This window comes from Drosophila elegans, unplaced genomic scaffold (assembly GCF_018152505.1).
Source record: "Drosophila elegans isolate 14027-0461.03 unplaced genomic scaffold, ASM1815250v1 contig_476, whole genome shotgun sequence".
In the NCBI taxonomy this organism is placed as follows: Eukaryota; Metazoa; Arthropoda; class Insecta; order Diptera; family Drosophilidae; genus Drosophila; species Drosophila elegans.
In genome coordinates this window covers 18,591,033-18,612,539 of record NW_024545863.1, presented here as the reverse complement: position 1 = coordinate 18,612,539, position 21,507 = coordinate 18,591,033, and the positions used below count along the sequence as shown (strand labels likewise).

The 21,507-nt window shown below is 38.8% G+C and overlaps 4 protein-coding genes and 1 long non-coding RNA gene across 18 annotated transcripts in view; 3 read left to right on the top strand and 2 right to left on the bottom strand.

Annotated features, from left to right (window-relative positions):
- Positions 1–2,797, bottom strand: part of LOC108135163 (protein tipE) — a 30,968-nt gene extending 28,171 nt beyond the window's left edge. The window contains exon 1 of the mRNA XM_017255786.2: positions 1,926–2,797. Within this exon, the coding sequence (XP_017111275.1) occupies positions 1,926–2,704 (779 nt within the window). The 5' untranslated portion in view covers positions 2,705–2,797. The remainder of the gene's footprint in view (positions 1–1,925) is intronic.
- Positions 2,798–6,686: 3,889 nt separating this feature from the next.
- LOC108135164 lies at positions 6,687–10,373 on the top strand. Of its 2 annotated transcripts, none has more exons than XM_017255788.2 (3): positions 6,687–6,814; positions 9,279–9,785; positions 9,848–10,373. In XM_017255788.2, exons 1-3 carry the CDS (start codon positions 6,800–6,802, stop codon positions 10,046–10,048), a joined length of 723 nt encoding a protein of 240 aa, XP_017111277.1. In that variant the 5' UTR covers positions 6,687–6,799; the 3' UTR covers positions 10,049–10,373. The 2 variants fall into 2 exon arrangements, with proteins under 2 accessions (XP_017111277.1, XP_017111276.1); XM_017255787.2 differs by lacking the exon at positions 6,687–6,814 and adding an exon at positions 8,797–8,905.
- LOC108135165 lies at positions 7,234–8,607 on the bottom strand. Of its 9 annotated transcripts, none has more exons than XR_001773889.2 (4): positions 8,590–8,607; positions 8,073–8,141; positions 7,796–8,004; positions 7,234–7,447 (listed from the first exon to the last, which is right to left on the bottom strand). It is a non-coding gene; the product is annotated as an uncharacterized LOC108135165 (long non-coding RNA). The 9 variants fall into 9 exon arrangements; XR_001773886.2 differs by lacking the exon at positions 8,590–8,607 and adding an exon at positions 8,517–8,588; XR_001773884.2 differs by lacking the exon at positions 8,590–8,607 and adding an exon at positions 8,195–8,305.
- Positions 10,374–18,105: 7,732 nt separating the features above from the next.
- Positions 18,106–18,771, top strand: LOC108135030. Its single transcript, XM_017255567.2, has one exon. The coding sequence runs from the start codon at positions 18,548–18,550 to the stop codon at positions 18,755–18,757; it is 210 nt and encodes a 69-aa protein (XP_017111056.1). The 5' UTR covers positions 18,106–18,547; the 3' UTR covers positions 18,758–18,771.
- Positions 18,772–18,870: 99 nt separating this feature from the next.
- LOC108135028 (zinc finger protein 704) overlaps positions 18,871–21,507 on the top strand; it is a 117,788-nt gene continuing 115,151 nt past the window's right edge. For all 5 annotated transcript variants that reach the window (XM_017255561.2, XM_017255560.2, XM_017255564.2 and 2 more), the window contains exon 1: positions 18,871–19,626. In XM_017255561.2, coding sequence (XP_017111050.1) covers positions 19,054–19,626 — 573 coding nt within the window. In that variant the 5' untranslated portion in view covers positions 18,871–19,053. The remainder of the gene's footprint in view (positions 19,627–21,507) is intronic.

Genomic DNA, 21,507 nt, shown 5'->3' with positions numbered 1-21,507 from the left:
ACTGTTATATGATTTGTCTTTAAATTATGTTGCATAGTTTTGCATAATTTCTGCGTGTGTGAAACCTTACAAAAATGGGGTCAGCTTTATAATCGAAGGTCGTTTATGCACTGCAATTATTCGATGATCTGTGTGCCTAAAGAGCGATTGCAAGTCAGGACACTCCTAGCACTTAACCGATAATTGATAGAGCCTCTGGGCCAGTCCATGCCAAGCAGTCGGATGAGCCAGTCCCAGACAGAGGAAAACAAAGGATTCGACGGGCAGCACTCGGCGAACTTAAATTGCCCAGCCTGGCTGGCATGTGAGTGTGGGTGTGAGTGTGAGAGCGCCCTGGCTGCCATGACATTTGAATAATGCACGTACCGAGTGAATGGGCGGACAGGAGCAGGCACAGGAGCTGTAAGAGGGGTGGTCTGAACAGGGGTGCATGGAAGGGGGGGGGAGGGCTACAGACCACCAATTCATTATCGATTGAATCGACGTGCAATGAGTACTGAAAACTGATGGAAATTTCCTCGAAAAAGGAAAATGGAAGGCAAAACAATGGCACAGATTCGATAATGCCACAATTCAATGGGAATTCAATAAAAACAGGCATTAAAGACCAGCTGGCTGTGGATTTGAAGCACGATTCAATGGCCTTTTGTTTTCTATTTACTTGATGGCCAAATGTAATTGTCAGATACCCTGGACCCCGCACCCCGCATTAGCAGTCGATGTCAGATACAACCTCAAACCCTGGCGGCTCTGTCAACAGCTCAACATATCAATCATACGCAGTGTGGTGCGTGTTTGGTGCCAACTCTAATGCCTCGACTGCGGTGCAGGGCGGCACATACATGCGACGCCTGGTCTTATAAATAATTTAGACCGCATATTACTCCAAAATAACAACACCCCCTCCATTGACACCCCCCTTTCCTTCCCTTACCTTATCCACCTTCCGCGCACTCAGTACGCATACACACAAAAACTGTCATTAGTGAATTATTTAAATTACGCCGTCGCCAGGAAAGCAAACATTGCAGACAGGAAGGAATTTCCTGCTGAGAAGGTTTTGTTAAATTTACTTACTGTTCATAAAAAGGAATGCAACAAAATATGTGTGTTTATTTAAATGAAATAATTGAAAAACAGAGCAGTCGCATATATTGCAGGAACGGAAGCTGGTCTTTAGACATGATATATTTGAAAGGTTTATACAATTGTGTTGGGATCAACATTGCATTCCCTTACAAAATGTTTGAATCAAGAGATCTTTTTGCTTTAAAAGGGCCTCACATTACTTTGAGATTAAAATTGACATTGAGAATTATTATCTTAGTTTCTATTTACTTTTGAAATAGTTTGATTAACAATTTTTTAAGGAAAGAGAAGAACGAGAGTCTGCACTTAAGGATTTTATTTTTCTGGTTTAGAATTACAAGTTCTAGTTTAAAATAAAGATTTATAGTTCTAGCCTTTTCTGTCAGTAACATGAATTATATACTTTGTTTATGCTATGAATTTCATGAATTCTTGAGTACAAGAAATCAAAATAGCCCCCGGTTTGCGAATACATGAAATGGTGATTAAACAAACACGAATTTTCCCATTTCATGAAATGATTGCATGAAATAACTATTGTGTAAACATATTAATAATTATTAAATTTATTGTCAAATAAAAACTTTTTTGTACCGATATATCCTTATAAAGTGAGGATCCCAACCAATCAACTTAGAGAGTTAAAGAGTTTTCTAAGAAACACATAAAGAAAACGTTTCGAAATGCACACAATCCCAAGTAAGTGCTAAGAATAATTGCGATATTTCAAGAAATCTACTTTTGATTGTCTGATTGTCAGACCGTCATTATGCATTAACCATACTCCACGTGTTTAAGAAGAATTTGGCGATTTGCTGTGGGCAATCGTCACTCACCTGAGATTCTCGATGCGCGGCCTTCGGCACTGCGGCCGATTGCGGCGGTGGCTGCGATCCTTCTTGCAGCGGCAGTCGCAGTGCATGATGCAGAGGGCGATGGACGAGATGACCGTTATCACAAAGGGCACCGCGAAGAAGTGGATGATCACGGCCACCTGGTCGTCGTGGTTGTAGGAGGTCAGCACCACCGTTTTGTTCTTGCGCGAGTAGAAGCACGGGAAGATGGCGCCCTCGATGCCGTAGTACCCGTTGAAGTTCTTGCACGTGACGGATGGCGGGTAGCCGCAGCCCTTGATATTCACGAGCAGCGTCGCCTCGTCGGACTGCTCCATGTCCGACGTAAAGTTGCTGTAATCCGCTGCTGTAGTCATATTCTCTGGTATCGTAATGTTCTGCTCGATAAACGTCACATAGATGTGCACGCAGCGGTACAAATCGGAGGTGCAGCCCTCGCGACACGAACTCCACGAGCAGTTGAAGATGCCCACGAGATCCTCGCGACGCGTCGTTGTGCACAGCGTGGGCTTCTCGATAAAGTCGTGGCTCAGCGTCGATATGGCCGGATCGACGTAGAGCGGTACGAGGAAGAGCAGCGAGGCGCCGGCGGTCACCGAGAAGAAGGCCAGTGTCGAGGTGCCATAGAAACGCGCACGTTCCCGCCACGAACGAAAGCGCCGATTGCCATTTTTCTTTTTCGGAGCCAGTTCTCGGATTTTACGTAACCGTAGCTCTTGTTGTTGCTGCTCGAGTAGTAATTCCGAACTGCCACTCCTCATATTATTGTCGGTGCACACAGGGCGCTGATGTTGCTGATTGTTGCTGCTGCTGCTGCTGCTGCTGCTGCTGCTGCGAGTGTTGCTGCTGGCGTTGCTGCTGCTGCTGCTGTTGCTGCTGCTGCGAGTGTTGCTGCTTTTGCTGTTGCTTGTGTTGCTGTTGCTGTTGTTGCTGACGTCGCTGACTGCGCAGCAGCAGCTGCAACGGCATCAACGCTGCTCCGTCGCCGCTCCGTCGCTCTGCTGCCGCTCTGCTCCCAATGTTGCACTTGTGTGTGCAACTGCCACGACCGCCTACCGCAACATCCAGAGCGCGGATTTTAGGTTATGTACACACGCTTCGGCGCAGGAGAGCGGGAGAAAGTTGAGAGATAGCCAGCTATACAGAGATGTGCAGGACGAACAGCTGTTCCGGAGAAAGTCGGCGAAAGAGAGCGACAGAGACAGCGACAGAGAGACCGAGAAGGGGAGAGACAGGGAGCGATAGTCAGAGGAAAGCGCGCTCTGGCGTTTTCATTTGTCCTGGCCAATTGTTTACTCCGCTCGCGATTTTCACACTTAAAACAGCAACTAAAACACTGAAAAATATTATTATTTAGTTAATTATTTGATTGGTTTTATAACTTTAGGATTTTTAATTTTTTTTATAGACTTTTTGTTGGTTTTTCTTCACATTTTTGGGTTTGCGTGGGTGGCACTTTTTCGCAAGTCACAGCTGTTGATGTAGGTTAGTTAGAGAGAAAGTTTTACAGATATACTTGTGGTTAGAGAAAGAGAGAGAGAGAGAGAGTGTGGGTGAAAGTCCTGCTGCTCAGGCTGACTGTGCCGGCGTCGACGTCGACGTCGCTGCTAGCGTCGGCGTTTGCCTGTCTGCTGGTGTCGCCCTAGTGACTGTGTAACCTTTTTTGTCTGTGTGTTGTGGGTGGAATTATTTATGCTACACATTTTGTGCGGCGGCTTTTCGCTTTTTTTGCTTTTTTGGTTGCCATTGCCAGTGCCAGTGCCTTGGCATTTTGCTTATTATTCTTCAATTTATTTGCATTTGTTCGCCAGCACAACATCCTTGATTTATAACAGATCTCTGCCAGAAGTCTGATCTAACTAACTAGCTCTCCCCCACAAAAACATCCTTGGTTCACCTTGGTGGTCTATTTGAAAATTGCCATTGTTGTTGTTGCAACTTCGCGTGACTCTGGACTTTGGTCAGGTTCGGACATTAGCTCTCGTCCTTTGTTCTTGCCCCGTTTTATTGCTGGTCTGTTTCATTTCATTTCATTTATTTTGCTGCCTTTGTTTTTGCCATGGCACGCATTTCACAATTTTCATCATAGACACCCACACACACACACAAACGGACAGTTGGTAGGTGAACTTAAATGTTATTGCCTTTTTGTAGTTGGTATGATTTCATTTTCATGCTTTGTTCGGGCAACGCGGCGTATGAGTAATGCACTTGGCAAGCACTAAGATTTCTGTTTAAATTATCCAAGTTACTTGTTGGGGCAGCGCGCGACATTAAAAGCGTAAAATCTTGGAGCTTTTCCATACCAAGCCTCCCAGAAGAAGGACAACAACACCAGCAGGCCAGGCAAACACTCGGGCAAACTCCTTGAGCGCCTGTCATTGCCATAAGAATTAAGTCGAAAGTACACAGAAAGAATCATGGTGGTCCAAATTATATTAAAAATATCTTGGCTTGCAATTGATAATAACAAATACCAATTTTTTTTGTTGTTAAAACATGAACATTGATCATATTCTACGTTTCTTGTTCAGACTCTAAATTTTAACACCAATTGGTATAAAGATTAAAAATTTATGTTGTTATCTTTTAAAATAACAAATTAAATTATAAGAAAAAATAATAACATTATATATTAATTTCAGCGTGCCAAAAGTTAATAAGTTAAATTAAGAAATCAGAACAAATTAAATTAGTTGTTTAAGTAAAGCAGTATATAATACTTTAATCAAATTAGTTTTTATAATACATAATTGTAAAATGTTAACATAAGTAATAACAAAACAATACAAATAAAATACACACAAAAATTAAATGTTAATAAGGCACGTAGATACTTTTAGTTGAAAATTCTGCAATCTCTTGTTTCTAATTATTTCCTTTCCCACAGTTTTTCTTGCCGTGCACCGCCCACGCCTTTTGTAGAGCTGAAAATGTGTAGAGGACAAATGGAGGGGAGGGAGAGAGGAGACTAAAAAACTAAAATAGAAATAAAAATGGAAATTAAACATTAGACTCTCGATTCGAACTAACTTTTGACAGCCGAACTGGCAGCTGAAGAGCCCGCAGCCCGCAACCCACAACCCGCACCGCGATTCCCGCTCCGCCAGCGCACTTTGTTGATTTTGTTGCTAACGTTGTTGCCTGTTGTGTGTTGCTTATGATTTTTCACTATATATTTTTTTCCCCTTTCGTTGTTGTTTATTTTCAGGACGATATAGAAAGGGGGGCTTGTTGTTTTTTTTCCTTTAGCACTTTCACTTGAATTTGTACGTTTGCACTTGAATTTTGGTACGGGCCAGACTTTCCCGTATTTTGCACGATTACGGCACGGTGTTTGCTGCCACCGAATTGGAATTGGCTAACACCGACGCTGCCATTGGCTCACGCACACACTCACACACACGCTCACGCACACGCTGGGCGGACAGACAGACAGAATTCTCGACACGAGAAGCGCGCGCGCTTGGCCCTGACGTGCCTCTCGGAGTGTTTGTCCAAAACTGAGGACTCAGGACGCGAAAAAGGACTCCGAGGACTCCCGCCCGGACTCGCCTTCGCCTTCGCCTCCGTCTCCCCCAGTTTTTTTTTGTTGGCGGGCGGCAACGCAGCGATGCGTCTACGCCGACAGCGCTGCCAACGGGGGCGCAACTTTGCCGAAGTAACTGCCACACAATCGTCAAGGATTCGCTTGTGCGCGCTCCAGAGAGCCGGATGTATATATATGGAGAGAGAAAGAGAGCAAGAGAACGAGAGAAAAACAGGACGAGGACGCAGGCTTTTTGTTGGCACAACAAATCTGCACTGCTTGTCCGATTTCCCCAAACAGAGCCGCTCCCATCAAGTATACGCACTGTCTGCCGGCACAACAAGTCAAACTCCCTAAAATTATTTTCTTAAAATGCTTCAACTATCAATTGTGTATAATAAGTATTTTTCGAAAATTTGTATTATTTTACTTAATAATATTTATATGATTAATCAATTCTTTAGTTTAAACTTAACGGCATTTTATTACTACGTGACTAGCAAAAAGCTTTTAGCACATTCCAAAACCACGTAGACAGCTTTAATTGGCATCATTTCTGAGAAGTTTTTGAACGAGTCAATCCAATAGACAACAGGTTCTTGCAGTTTTCTGAGATAATTAATTCCTCCCGAATCGTTCCATTTATTATGCACAACAGTCTGAGGTGATATAATTTTATTTAATAATTCATTCACCACAAAGCAAAAAAATGTATAGCTAAAGATAGCTCTAGTTTTTTGCATAACACAGAATTCATTTCCATTTACACTTGTAAAAAGTAATGCTTTGCAAAAAAAGTTATAATTTTCATATAATTTAAATTTGTAATATAAAAATTCAAAAATTTAATAGTCACATATTTATTATTTCTATTTTTGTACCATTGTAGTGAAAATAATTTTGAATCAACCAAGGAAATCTCAACTTTATTTCATTATAATACCAGTCCTATTAAATATTAAAACTAAGCTCGAGGCAGTTTTATATAATATATTAAAATAGAATAAAACAAAATATTTCTTGTTGATTTGGCGGCCTGCATACCATTTGTGTCAAATTCTTTTTATTTCCAGCTTGAAAAAATAGCTGAAAATTTATTACTTTAGGTTACTACTTTTTAATCCAGTTCAATAGCATGTAAAACTGATCGATTGTTTTGACTTATCGATACCAACTACTCATCTCTAATTTTACTTATAAAAAAACTACAAGTCACGAGCCATTTTTTATTTGTAAATATAAACTAAAAAAATAATCTGATTAATTACACCTAAAGAGTTACCAGTCAAAGGCAGTTTAATTTATTTAATATAACAAAATCCACAAGATGACGATTAAATATGTAAGAAAACCGCTGATCTACGATAATTAATGATTATAAATTTTCTTTTTATGGCAAGGCTTAGTATTCATTTCTTAGTCTTTTAAGTCTTTGCATGTGAAAAAAGTCTGTAACGGGTAGCAGTGTTAGTGATTAATATACATACAGGACTTATATTGAGATTTCGATTCGTATATAGTATGTGGCGTTTGCCATGTGTCATAAATTTTAAGCTACGCGAGATAATAATAAGTTTTAAGGAAGTGTTACACGCATGGTCCCAAAAATGTATACCCCAGGTAAGTGTGGGTATTACATAGTTATCCGAGCTTTTGTCGAAGAGCCAGCTCATCTTCTTGTCTTTCTGGCCAGTAGAAGCACAAGCAGCCATTACATATGACTTCTCCGCGATCTAGGCGCATCTTTCAAACATCAATTTGTTTTACTTAAGTTACACCATAACCTACATTAATTTTTTACTTTTAACAGAATATAATAGTAATACTTCACAACAATAATTATATTTGATTGTGATTCACAAGTAGAAGTTATTATAATTTTGCTCCCGAGTAACGCAGAGAAGAAGTTAAATTCTTGATCAGCAAAATCAATTCGAGTTCTGCTTGCCGAAGCTAACTTCCAGTCTTGTTTAACCTGAAAGATAATTTAAAAAAATATTTAAAAATGTAGTTAATTTAATTAGCTTTTAAGAACTAAACATTTGTTAAGATGTATTTAGTCATACAAATTAGAGCGATTTATTAAAAAAAAAACTTTTTTAAAGAGAAGTAGTTACATTTGTGCAAACACAGGGAAATATACGCTTTTCAGATCATTAATTTAAGAACTCTAATAATTTTAAATTCGCGTTAAATATTGTAAGTCTTACGTCATCCATTTTTGCAATATAACTTTAACTAGTAGAAACAAAAAAGAAATAAACATGCTTAAGTATATATACTATTTCAGATATGGCTATTATGTATTATTCAATAGGATTACCTTTTTCTGGCAGCTACATAATTAAGTCGTCTGGTCCCGGACGTTTTGTCTTGCGTAGTATCTGTAATAGATTAAATTGTAATCAATTTCAAATAAATTAATACGAATCTTATTGTCTAAACAACGAACACTTTTTAATGAAGAATTAAAGTAACTATTAGGCTTTTTATTTCCGCTTTATCTTTCAAAACACATATGTTCGTAAAAATCTAAAAAAAAGAGTAGTAGAATTATTTAAAGTTAGACAATGATTTTGTATGAAAGATAGTATACGAACCCAGACTAACCTTTGTTGAATCATGTATTTTCCAAGTTCTTTTGCTAGATTATTATTATCCGTGGCTTACTGCAAAATAGAAGAAATTAATAAAAATTGTTTGGGAATTAACAAACGTTTACGGCTCTATAGTCCAAATCTATGCATTATAATGTCAAAAGATTTAACGACTGTCATTGCTGTCTGTTCTTGAGCTGAGCAAATAAAGATTGAATCACTTTCAGTAAAGTCGCAATCTTAAAAGTGCGAAAAACAACATCATGTATAACTAAACATATGTATACATTTAACAGCCATATATTTGCTGATAAGTCGGTTTGGATTAAGCAAATTAATCACAATTTAACAGAATGTTATGCCTTCTTTACAGAAGCTTCGGGAATGTTTTAAATGCTTATATTATTAAATGGCTTTAAAAATAATTTACTCTTCTTGCAAACATACCTCCATTACAATTTCTGAAACGTAGCAGGATGGTATCAGACTTAAAGATTTCCCGTTTGTATTTTGTACTTACTTTTTGCAAAAAACACCTTGCAATTGCAGCGGTCAACTAAAAAAGCTCGTTTGCTAACCATTGTCCAATTCCTATCTTTCATTAGTTTCATTTACAAGAAATAAAAGAATCCGACAGTAAAATAAAAAATGCACTTTGCTATCTTATCAATAAAGCAATTTAATACAATCTAATCTTAAATTTCTTTCTTAGTCATTCAGTGGTGTATTAAATTTAGCAATTTGTAATTTTGATTTAGTGTCTCAATAATATTAGGTGTAGAGACAATATAAATAAATTTTTAAATATGACTTTGATCGCACTTAGGCAAATAAAAGTTGGTACAAAAGATTTATAAAATTTAAGTATTTTAATTATTTATCAAAAGTGTATAGATGGAAAAATACAAATCTGGTGTAAGGGCTAAAAAAAATTCGAATAGTTCAGTGGAAATTGCAAAAAAGTTTTGAAAGAAATAAATTTGGAAACGGAAAATGTTGTGGTTTTTCGATTAAAATGTATACTTTATTTTATAGAATTTTATAGTAAAGTGCTTTTTAAAACTAAAATGTCAGTTCATTTGTTTAAACATTTCGTCACAGATTTGATATCAGACATCAGACAAAGTGTTGAAAGTGTAGTCATCATGAATTAACAATAAAATTAACTACAGACAATGAAAATAAAATTTTGTGCATTTTCCATTTTAGATTTTCATCCTATTCATTGCGCAAATAACAGTATTGGCTATATGCCCAACAATAATCTTCCAATGCGGCTGCTTGACTTCGATACTGAAAAATGGGTCCCTGACTGCCAGATGCAGCGACATTTCCGGCTTATTTTTCGAGTGTTTGGCTGGACTGCAGGTTGAAACATTGGATCTTTCAGGCGTTGGTCTTGAAGAAATTCCAAATGCCCTGAATTTAACAGCTCTCAAGGACCTTATGCACCTGGACCTCTCGAACAACAAAATCTCGCACCTGAACAGTTTTAACTTCAGAACAATGCCTCGCCTGCAGAGTGTAGATTTAAGCCATAACGATCTCACGGATTTGCCCGGTGACCCATGCCGTATACCCTTCATCGATGTGAGCCACAACAAATTGACCGATATGCACAGCTTGGTTGTACTTTTTAGAACCAATGCGAACATCAAGGGAAATCCGATTCTGTGCGCATGCTCTTCGCCTATTGTGAAAAGATTCTATTCAATGGTAATGCTAGTCAAGTCGTACATATTTAATAATCTTTATTAAATATTTATTATGATTTTCAGGCGAGTCTGTCCAAATTGGAGAGTATCGATTGCGTTTTGCATGAATCCGATCATCCAAAACCTTTGTCGACGCAGTGCCACAAGGAAGTCGACAAAGATCAAACTCCTTCATCGGTGTTTTGGTTGCTTATCCTACTTATATTTCCTTCTCTCTGTTTGTTCGGGATTGGCATCGTATGGCTATGGAAAAAAATGCAATAATGGAACTCACTTATTGCACTGATCGAATCAATCATACCTCATTAGAAAAATTTAAGATTACGAAATAGATATTTTCCTGCAGACAGTATTAAACTTTTCAGTAAAGAGCTCGCCATGCAGTGAAAAAGACGTTACATAAACATTCTTGATCAGCATAACTAGACGAGTTAATATAGCCATGTTCATCTTTTTCTGCTCTAGCTCAGTTATGAAGCTTCGCAGAAAAAACAAAAGTCTTACAAGTATTGCAGTAAATTCTAAGCATTTTAATGAAAGTATTGAGAAAATGTGTATTACCATTTAAATAATAAACAATTGACGAAGATATCGAGCTTGTTTTAATTTTTAATGTGCAAAAACTTGTCGAACCCAACACCTGAAGTTGCCAACTGCCCGTGGAAAATGTAAGTTTTCCACATTTTCTGCGCCTCAGAAAAGCCAATACACAAACCATTGCTCTGTTAAAAATACAAAAAGAATGTAAAGCATACTTTTAAGCGCATGTGGATGATTTTACTGCAGACTCAGTGAATCACCCTGCTGTTGACGAAGCTTTCTTATATGGAGCATGCATGTAAGCATATTTGTGGAGCTTTTCCCACAAAGTTTTATCCAATTGGCCCAGTTCGCCATTTCCAAGAAGTGGAGCAGCGCAGCCCTGACATGGGCACTCTTTGCATCCGAATCTGGGTCAAGTTAGACCTCGTTTGCGCTTGCCCTTGGCAGAATGTCCTTGGTGTTGATGAAAGCGCAAAACTATGCTAAGGTTTCTTAGCTATTCGCAGGAATATCTGCATTCAAATGATGACTTTATAATAGGTTTGGAAAAATAAATATTTATTTATATTACGTCTCAAAACCATTAAAATAAATTTAAATTTGAGCAACCAACCAAAGCCAAGTATTGGTTCGTTTATTAAGTATAGATATAGTACACAAATATGTTTAAGACTTAAAATAACATTTATATTTTGTTGTTAAATTATTGTTTTTGGGGACTACAATTTTTTGACAACTTCTTTTGAATTTAAAACTCAACCAACTATTTGACAGACAATCCACATGAACAAGAATTTTAAATAATTTTTCATTTTCACTTTTGAGAGTTATAAAATTTATAAAATTGTTCAAAATTGACACAAATTAATATAATTTTTCTTGGCAGCAGATATTACAAGTGCTTATTTAATTTCATTTTATTTAGGGATAAATCATTTTATCTAAATGTTTGAACTTTATTTCGAAATAAAATATTTTTCTTTTTAATATTTTAACTGCGTTTAAGTTTTCACTTTTGAAATTTCTAAAATTTATAAAATGGTTTATAGGCTTAAAACACCTTATTATGTTTGATATGTTTTGCTCAAGGATACTTTCATTGCCGCAACTTGGACCTGTCGACATCCCTGACATAGATTCTGGCACCAAAAAAAAAGTTGAAAGTAGGTCAGCAAGTGACGTGTGGCAAAATGACCCATTTGCGCCCTGAAAGGTTCTGAGTTGCAATATTGCCAAGGTTGATGGCAGTGGCGTCTTTGGCCTGATTTCGGGCCTGGCTTTTCAGCGCAGGGGTGGTTTGATTGTCTGTTTACTCAATTGAATGCGGCCTGCAAGCGGCAAAGTCAACAGTTTGGCTCGGACAAATGGTTGCAGCCTCCTATACCTACTCAACCAAGCAACCCAATTTAATTTCATCCATCCAACTCTCCCCTCGCCCAGGCCAACCCAATTTCAGCCGAGGCATTTATTTGTCTATTGCTGCGTATCGGTGTTTGCCTAGTGCCCATATTTGTGTATTGTCCAAACAAAAGTCTTGCATCTGAGCAGGCGAACAATGAAAACTGTTGTCTGTTTTCCACCAGAATTTATGACCCAGTGTCAACAGCACGCACAGTCTCCATGCTGGAGGCGCAGCTCCTCCTCCGTTCCTCGGATTCTCCAATTCTCCAACTCTCCGATTCCCCAACTCCATTCCTGGCTCTGCGATTGAATCGTCCATCGGTGAAATCAGCCCGCCAAGGAAAGTTGCTGTCAGGTGGCCGCTTGACCCCAGCCATTGAGTTGGGTTGGCCGACAATTCCAGCCACGGCTCCCAAACTGCAAGTGCACTACAAACAATTTTATGAATTTCTAACTATTTGATTATTAAAATATTGTTACTTATGAGTTTTGGTTGGATTTAAAATTCACTCTTCTGCAATGATATGCAAATTAATATTGCTGTCACCCAAACCTTATAAAACTATTTATGCAAATCAGTTTTGAATTCAGAGTGTACGCCTGAAAAAGACATATTAAAACCTCTGTCTCCTTTAATTGCCTTTAAAATCGTAAAACATAATATCCTACATTTCAGCCACAAAATCCTAAAGCCATTTTTACATATAAGAATTATCATTTTATAACTTTCCTTTTCAAAAAAAATTAAAAAAGGACTTTCCCAAAAAGTACAAGTAAAGAAGAAATATGAATAAAAGAACATAAGAGAGTGTGCTAAAAAGTTAGGTAGTTTGTTATCTTAAAAAAAAAGGTAAAGGAAAGGCTGTGTCAGATTTTATATTATATATAAGGACAACTTAGTTAGCTGGAAAGCCTGGTGATAATTTCTCGCCGTGTCGAACCGGTTGACAAAACTCTATCAGTCTGCGGCGATGCTTTTTTGTCATTCACATGTCCCCACTGCACATGACATAAATTTGTATCTGCAGCTGATTGTGAGTCGTGTAATAGCAGCATGTATCTTGTATCTGCACTCATCTTTGTCTACAATTTATGCTTCCTGCCATCGCAGTCCCAATCTCAATCCCAGTCCCAACCCAGCTCCGACCACTTTCATGTCCGTGCTGACATGTTCACATCAATCACACGACCCTGTTGGCCGTTGGTAACTTGATTTTCCATTCCGTACAAACGAACTTCGAATCTCCCCGCGCGACCTGCTGGATGTCAAACAGCAGATACTCAGCCAGCGAACAGGTAAACATTCTAATGATCCCCGCACGCAACTCCAAATGTCAAGGCCTTCAAATAGGAGTGGGAGTTTAAGTTTAAGTTGAAGTTTAAGTTGAAGTTGGAGTTGGAGTTTGGGTTTATAAGCTAACTCCCAGTCAAGGGCGATTTTCCACCATCTGCGATTTGCGTTCGGAGTTTTGTATGTTTTGAATGTTTTGTGTTTTTTGTTTGACGACTGACATCTTTTGATGGACAACTCGACGCGGCGTCGGTGGCATGTCCACATCAACATCCATGTCCAGGCTCATGTCCACGTCCAAGTTCGCAGTCATGACAGCAAATTTGCCTTACTTGACATGTGCCTTGGTCAATTTTGGGGGTGAACCGAACCGATTCTAATTAGTGAGTAGTCGCAGATGGTTGAGATTACATAACGAAGTAATGAGTGCTGAATATTCGGCAGATTAATTTAGGTAATAAGCTATAACAGGAAAAGATTTGTGCTTCCTTTGTACCAGCAAAAGGTAACTATATAATATATAAAATTAATATTATGAAGACGCAAATATATTAAATAGCCTAATAATTTTGTTGCAATAGATGGTTTACAACTTTTTATATAGTTGAAGATGTTTTATGGATTACAATTAATTTTAAAGAGACTTTCTAAGTTTTGCTTAATATATTAAAAACATTTTCTTTATTTTTTACCTTGTAGATTTCATATTTTGCAAGAGTTTTTCGCTTTAAATATTTTGCTGCTCAAAAACCATTAATGTTTGAAGGGTAATTTTTGGTTTAGAATGTAAATGTATAATGAATAGTTTCCTAAGATATATGATAAGTTTGTTACATTAATGCCAATACTTATTTTTGTATTTACTCATAAGTAAATAACAATTAGTGCAGCAGATAATCTGCAGCTTAGCCAAATCAGATTTGGACATTTAATCCGTCCCGATTCGGTGTCGTTAATTTGCATACAGCTTGCACTTTCTCTACGTCATCTCCAGTGGCAACTGCCCTCATCTCATCTTCAACTTCTCGTTCCGTCGTCCGATCGGGGTAATTTCAAGTTGATTTCTTGCCAACAAAGGCGTCCATTGTGGGACCTATACCTTGGGCGATACCTAGGCATCAGCGTAATTGAATGGAACGGTATGGAGTGACATACATATTTTCGAAATCCGGTTTCGAAGGCGATCCAATCAAATCCCCACTCACACACGTGAGAACGCGCATATCTACGGGTATAAGCATATGATAAAGGAGGTAATGAAAATACACTCGGAATACAAATCTGATAGAATTATAAAAAGTCAGAAAAGATATCAATTAACCAAGCTCACAAGCATCTAGTCTATAGGGACTTTTTTTTAAAATCCCAAAGATCCTTTTTAACTAAAACTACTTTTTTTTCTCAAATTAAAATATATTTTAAATAGATTTAAAAATGAATTATTTTCTTTAATACATTCTTTTTTTTATGTGAAAAGAATATATTTAATTTTTTCTGCTATATATACAAGTTTTTGGTTTTCTAAATTTGAGGCAGTTTTTATGCCGAGTGCACGAAATAATAGCGGCGCCCTACCAAATGCAGCGGCTATAATAACACTGACAAAAAATGGTTAAAATGATAATTACAACTTTACAAAGAAAACCGAAAATCCGGTTTAATTTTCATAAAATTCGAATAAAAGTCTTAAATTGGTAGGCGGTCATGGGGAGGGGTGGGGGGTTTAAATCAAGTGCAACAGCTGCCGAGAACTTTTTGCTGGCTGTCCCTCCAGTTGGAGCAAGTCCAATCAGAACGAGCAGCAAATTGGGGCCGCTGTTAGCTAACAGTCGGTTCCCGTTCTAATTGAACTCTCTCTTACAGGCGTTGTAACACCCGCACTCTTTCCCTCTCTTTTGCAGCGCCCGTATGCATTCTCTTTAACATAAGCGTCAGAGCGAGCAGGCCTCTATTGCCCTCTCAATTGGTTGACCTATTTTCCAGTTTGGGTAATGTGTCAATGCGCCTGTATGCGCGTATCTGTATCTGAGTGCCACTGTATCTGTGTGTGCATGTTTTCTGTATCTGAGTATCGCCATCTCGCTCCGTCTAACGCCTATGCTTTGTTTTGGTTTTGCCTCTTGCCTTTTGCGTTTTCCTTCGTTCGCTTTGGTGTTGTAACTCGTGGATTGCATTTACATTCACATTCCCATTTACATTCACTTGAGCAGCCACTTTGTTGTTTTCTTTTCGTAACTGCGTATTTGTTGTAGCTCTGGTAACGCTCTGTTGATTCGAATTGTTGTTGTTGCTGCTGCTGCGGAATTTCCAGTGGAGAAATGATTAATTGAATTTGCCAGATAGTTCATCTTTGCACTTGGCCGCCACTCCTCTTCATCTTCTTATTATTTCGCCTGCAAGGGGAGGAAGAAATCACCCATCATCACTTACCCATATCGAATATCAAAATACTAGTTGAACTAGTAAAACGCGAAGCTCCACAACTCGATGTAGCCCATGCATCCCACAGCTAGTTTTATTGGCAAAATAAGGTTTAAAAACATCCAAAACAATAAACCTGTTTGTGCTATTCAACTAAACTTTTTGCTTTTAAAATTTCTGAAATTACTGTCAAAACTGTAGGTTTTATACCAATAGGTTAAATAAATTGGCTAGTATCTACCTAGCTTCAAAATAAAGCAATAGGAACATTAATTTGATTTGGTTTTGAGATAATCAATTTTGGTCGCATTTACATTACATTACTTTAAAAGTTGTACCGTACTTAAATAAAAATAAAATAATTAAAAAAATAATTTTAATAATTTTTTTAACACCTGTTATAATTATATTATTAAAATCGTGTTATTTCTTAGAGCAAGGAATGAGAACTCTATATCAAGGTAACAGAAATATTATGAGCTGAGATATGCTATTATAAAATGCATACAAGCATATGTCGGTTAAAAGTTAAAGGGGTTATAGTTTCAAAATGAATTTAAATGTGAAGTTCATTGTTAATTCATTGTTTGAAGAATTTATTCAAAAATAAACTAAGACGACGATATTGAGTTACTACTGCATAACTAGTTTCTCTGTGTAGTCTAATATAGATAAGACCTACATAAGTTTTTCCTTCAACTGTAATCAGTAAAGTTTTTGGCTAGATAGGACCTGAAAGCATTATTTCCGTACTATCTGACAAGGTCTTCCGTCTGTCCTCCATTTACGAGTTTTTTTTCGGGTGACTTAGCACTCGGCTTGTGGAGTGGGAAATACGCAGTGCATTTTCCTAGATTTTCAACTCCGTTCGCAAATGACGTCTTTAATAATGATGGCGGCGTGAAAATCCCCAGAAAATCCACCCCGAAAACAGAGTGGAAAACGCAGAAACTCCAGAACAATAACTACGCAAATCTTGGATGGATGTGATGGTTATTGGAGTTGAAGATTGGAACGCCCATCCCATCCCCCACCCCGCAATAAACGCCCCCTGCCTTTCGACACTTGCTGACGTTGCCTACAGAAAATGCCTACAGAGGTCATTCCAAAGGCAACAACAATGCTTAAGCAGCGGCAGCGGAGAGCCCAAAATACCAGAAAACGTCGAAATATATCCACATCCATCCGCAGCAACAGCAGCATATTCACATCTACACTACAGCATGGAAAATTGATGTAAACAAAATCGAATGAATTTCAAAGCACATAACAGCTGTGAGTTGCCGAAAGAGAGTGTGAGAGCAGCGCGCTCCCCCGCACACACACAGATACGCTCACGCACACTAACAGCCAGCGCTCTCTTTAACTGTTAAATTCTGTGACGTTATCGTTGGAGCCCAGAAAACCGGCCGGCTCTTTTTCGCTCCTCTACGATAACATTTGCGTGCATATGCGGCTGTTTAAAGATGAAGATATAAAATGTAAACATTAATGATATAACAAGTTTTATAAACTTCCTCTACTGTAGATTTCTTAATTTAATGTAAGCAATGTCTTACATTTCTAAGAAATCTTAATAAGTAATACGATCATGTAGTTCTGTCTGCCATTTTAATAACAAACATTATAACATAAGAGTGCCTTCTTGTTCTTGAATTATCACAATAAGACCAATTAGAGTTATCATTTAATACTGCGATTTGATTACGCCTTTTAAATTAAAAATTGAAGTAGGCATAAAAAGTACTTTAGTCAATTATAAATAAGACAAAAAAACTTCCCAAAGAAATGGATAAGAAAACTTTATCTCCATTAATATTTAACTTAGGAAGTAACATAGTTTGTCAAACTTCTTTGTGGTCTTCATATAAACAAAAATTCTTCAAGGTTGTCTCCGAAAATTTCATCTTAAAGTAGGCAATATTTTTTCACAATCTTTATATTTATATTCATATTTATTATTTATATATAAATTACTTTTTGTATTTTTTGTATATCAGAACAACAAATACTAAAAGCCCAGGGTTACGAAAAGAACTAAAGAGGACAAGAGTGCTGGGCTGGCCGATTCTTTTGGGCTCTCTCTCGTTTGTTTTGAGGCTGAGGTTCGCTGCTCAACAGCTGTTTTCGCAACATTGTTGCTCACAGCTGTTATCGCTCTGCTCCACACCGTTGCTCTGTTGTTGATAAACCAGAGCGAGTCACAAGCACACCCACACATACGCAAAGTTATGATGCTGGTCTGTGTTGACAAGTGCTCTATGATTTCCTTTTTTTTAACTGCGTAGTACTTTTTGCTGCTCTAATAAATTATGCTACGATGGCGTCATAGTTATGTTGGGAAGCTACTGCGCACATAGCATACATTTTTAGGGCTTATTTAGTGATTTCCCAATGTTAACCATTCGCTGGATCGCTCTGTTATCCCCGTGGAAATTGCAGTTTTCCTTTAACATTTTTATGCTGCGGGGAGGCCACACACACACACACATGTGTTGTTTTGCTTTTCCGAGCGCAGTTAGATGCCATAGAAACAGCGTATATGCATATGTATACATAAGAGAGGGAGAGAGAATCGGAGAGCAAACGCTCGCGAGTGTGTGTATCTGTGTGTGTGGGTAACTGTAACTGGCCGTTTGGTTTTCGTTTCGTTTCTCGTTCGCTCGCCTCAGTCTCTGATAGGAAACTCTCGGGAGCAGACCGATAAGCGCTTTTTCGGGCCTTTCCGCCAAACCAAAACACCAGAAAACAGCCAACAGCCAAGTGTAAAGCAAAGCAAACTAATAAAAAGCAAAAAACCCAGGACAAACGGGCCCATTTTTGGTGTTTCGTTTAAATTTTTTGGGCCACAAAGCCAAATAGAAAAACCCAAAAGAAAACTGAAAAGTCAAAACAAATCAGTGCAGCAGCCGCCAATTGCATCCAATATTGCTCTCCGGCGAGTGTGTATCCCTGTGTTTATGTGTGTGTGAGAGAAAAGTGAAACGACCGGCAGCGAAAGCGCGAAAAACAAAAAAGAAATAAACTTTCAACTCGTAATACCAAACCCCTCGCCACCCAGGAAGTCCAAACTGCAAGCTGACGTTACAAGCGGTCAAAATTGGATTATGCTTAGGCACAAACGCAACTGCCACGCCATTCAAACGCCCAGCGACGCCGAGCATGTGAAGTTAAAGCCGCATTTTCATCCGCCCCAGTGGCTCCTGCACCGCGTCACCTTCTCTCTGGAGCTATATCACAAAAACATCATCAAGAAACTGCCCGGTTACGCCAAATTCCTTGTCTTCAGGCTGACCAAGAACGTCTGCCAGACTTAAGTCACTCAAAAATATAAAAAAAACTAAAAAAATCAAAAAGACAGTGTGTTAAAATCCAAGTAGTGAATATAACTAAGCAGATAGTGTGCGAAGATAAATAAATAAAATCAAATACTCGAGTGCAATACAAAGCAAAAGTGTTCAAAGTGCGAGAAAATGTGGTTGATTATGGCCAAGTTCAAGCTCTAAGTTCAAACAAACACAAGCAAAAGAAAGAGACCATCAGAAGTCCAGCGCTTAAAGAGCTGGAAAACCAAATTTTAGTCCCCTCAATCAGAAACACCGAACGTACAAAAATGTCCACCGGCCGCCGTTTGGCCAAGCGCTCCATCATCGGCACCAAGGTGTGCGCCAAGGGTCCGGACGGCCTTTGGTACTCCGGCACCATTTCGGACGTGAAAACGCCGCCCTCGTACATGGGCCCCCTCTCGCCGCCGCCGCCGCCCACTTTCCTGGCGCCGGGCGAGGCCCAGCTGAACGCCGACACGCGCTACCTGGTCCGCTTCGATTTCAAGACCGCCGTCGAGTCCCCAGTCGCGTCCACTTCCTCGTCAACGTCCATGTCCACTTCCTCGTCATCGTCGTCCTCGTCCATATCCTCCACGGATCCGTCGGTCATTGTGGAGGCGCGTCGCGCAGCCAACGTGCACATCAGTCCGGCCCAGGCCCTCCGCCGCAGCGCCATGATCAAGGAGTTCCGCGAATCGGACCTGATCGGACCCGGCTTCCGCTCCATCATGGACACTGAGCTTCAGCCCGGTCAGCGGGTCTACTTCACCTACAACGGACGCGAGCAGAGCGGCGACGTTGTGGAGCACGACGCCACCAAGGACGAGGTGACTGTCAAGATCACCACAGTTGGAAATGAGGTGAGTTGGCATTAAGAATAGATTAAAGCCTAACAACAAATATTATAAAATGAAGAAGTTGATTTTAAAGAAACAAGCTTTTCATTTGCAAACAGTTATTTAAATAAAAGAGGTATTTTTTATTAACATATATAATATTTATTGTTCTTGGTTGGTCATTGGGTTCATCTACATTAACATAAAATCTTTAAATATTTAAAGTTATTATTAACCTATAAATATTTTTCTTTCCCTTAATCATTAGTGTTTCCAGAATCGTCATCACGTTTTTAAGCATAAAATTAAGGATAGACTTTAAAAAGGATTTGAAATTAGTTTAAAATTCCAAACAATGGGTTTTTGAGCTGACTACAACTATTGAGTTTTAGTTACTATCACTATTTTTTGATAGGCAAGGAGTTTCCAATTTATGCAGTATTTATATATTTTTTGGGGTTGACCGCTGGCTGCTCTGTAGTCGCTTGGTTCGTCATTACCGCCAACATCATCATCATCATCATCACGGGGCGGCGGAAACTGTGTCAAGGTTGGCTTGGCCACAGAAAATCCCCAAACCCCCCTCCCCTTCGTGGGGCGAAGCATACACATGCACTTATGTATATCTATGCGCCTATGTACTCGTCTATTCAGAGCACATATTTACTCGCACCCCAGTACAGTACCGTACCGTACGACATATAGTGTGTATGTGCAATCACGTTCTATGTGCAACTATGCAACGAATATAAAAAAGAAAAGCACAAAAAATACTTGTCGAGGGTCGCATTCCGCTTTTCGGCACGTAATTGGGTTACGCTCTGGTTTGGCCTTCTTGCGTATACGCTCTGATATAGAACCCCACTCGGTTGAGGGCAGTTCGAGCCCCCAAGATTAGGTTGGCCAAAGCTCAAGCTTCTTCAGATGTAATTATCTTTGGTGGATATCGAAAGCCAAAGATAAATTGCTATAAAATGTCACTTTCATAAGATCCAATGTATAAATAGATACTGTGGAATGTTGAATATAATTTAAAAAATGCAACCCATTGTTGACTTAATTTCCTTTTTTATTACTGAATAATGCCGCTCATGCGTGATTTCCAGCGTATTGCCATCCAAGTATTCGTTATTAATTCTTCCTAACTCTTGTGGCCCACACACACAAGATCTAGCTAATCCTCCAGCCACAGCCCATTTTATTATTACGTCACTCGGAATCGTTGAACTGCTCGCTAAGCAAACACAAAAAAATTAATAAATAAACTCGGCGAAAAATAATTCTAGAGTGAAACATCGAATGGGGCATTTATAGAATCACCCCGAAACCGAATGCGAACCCAAAAAAATCTCAGTGACGACGACGCCGCTCTATGATGTTGATGATGGTGTCGTAATGAAAATTTGTTTAGAATTTGCTTTTCGTGAAAGAATTCTATAGAAAAAAGAAAACAGCACCCACAACAAAAAAGAGTAAAATAAAATGCCAATAAAGAGACGTTAGGCAAACAAGAAACAATTGCAATAAATGCGGTAAAATTTCAGGGCTAAATAGAGATACATGGCCTGAGGTTTCTACGCTTTACAGCTATGTAATTATATAGATTAATTCTCCGGGTTGGGGCCGCGCCTTGGCAATAAAAACAACAGTCGACTGAAAGAAAAAGATGGAGATACGCAGAGAGCGAGAGCGCAACAAGATCAGATGAACTTTTCGAATTGCGTCATAAGTCAGACATATAGATAGATGGCAAAGATAGTTGGATACATGAGCGGAACACATGCATCTGTGAGATACATGCTCACACAGATACTGGGCAAAGCGGTTTGCCGGCTGACTGCGCTGCGGGCAGAAAGAGATGCAAGAGCCGGCTTCAAGCTGTGTTCTGTCCCTTTCGCTTCCTAT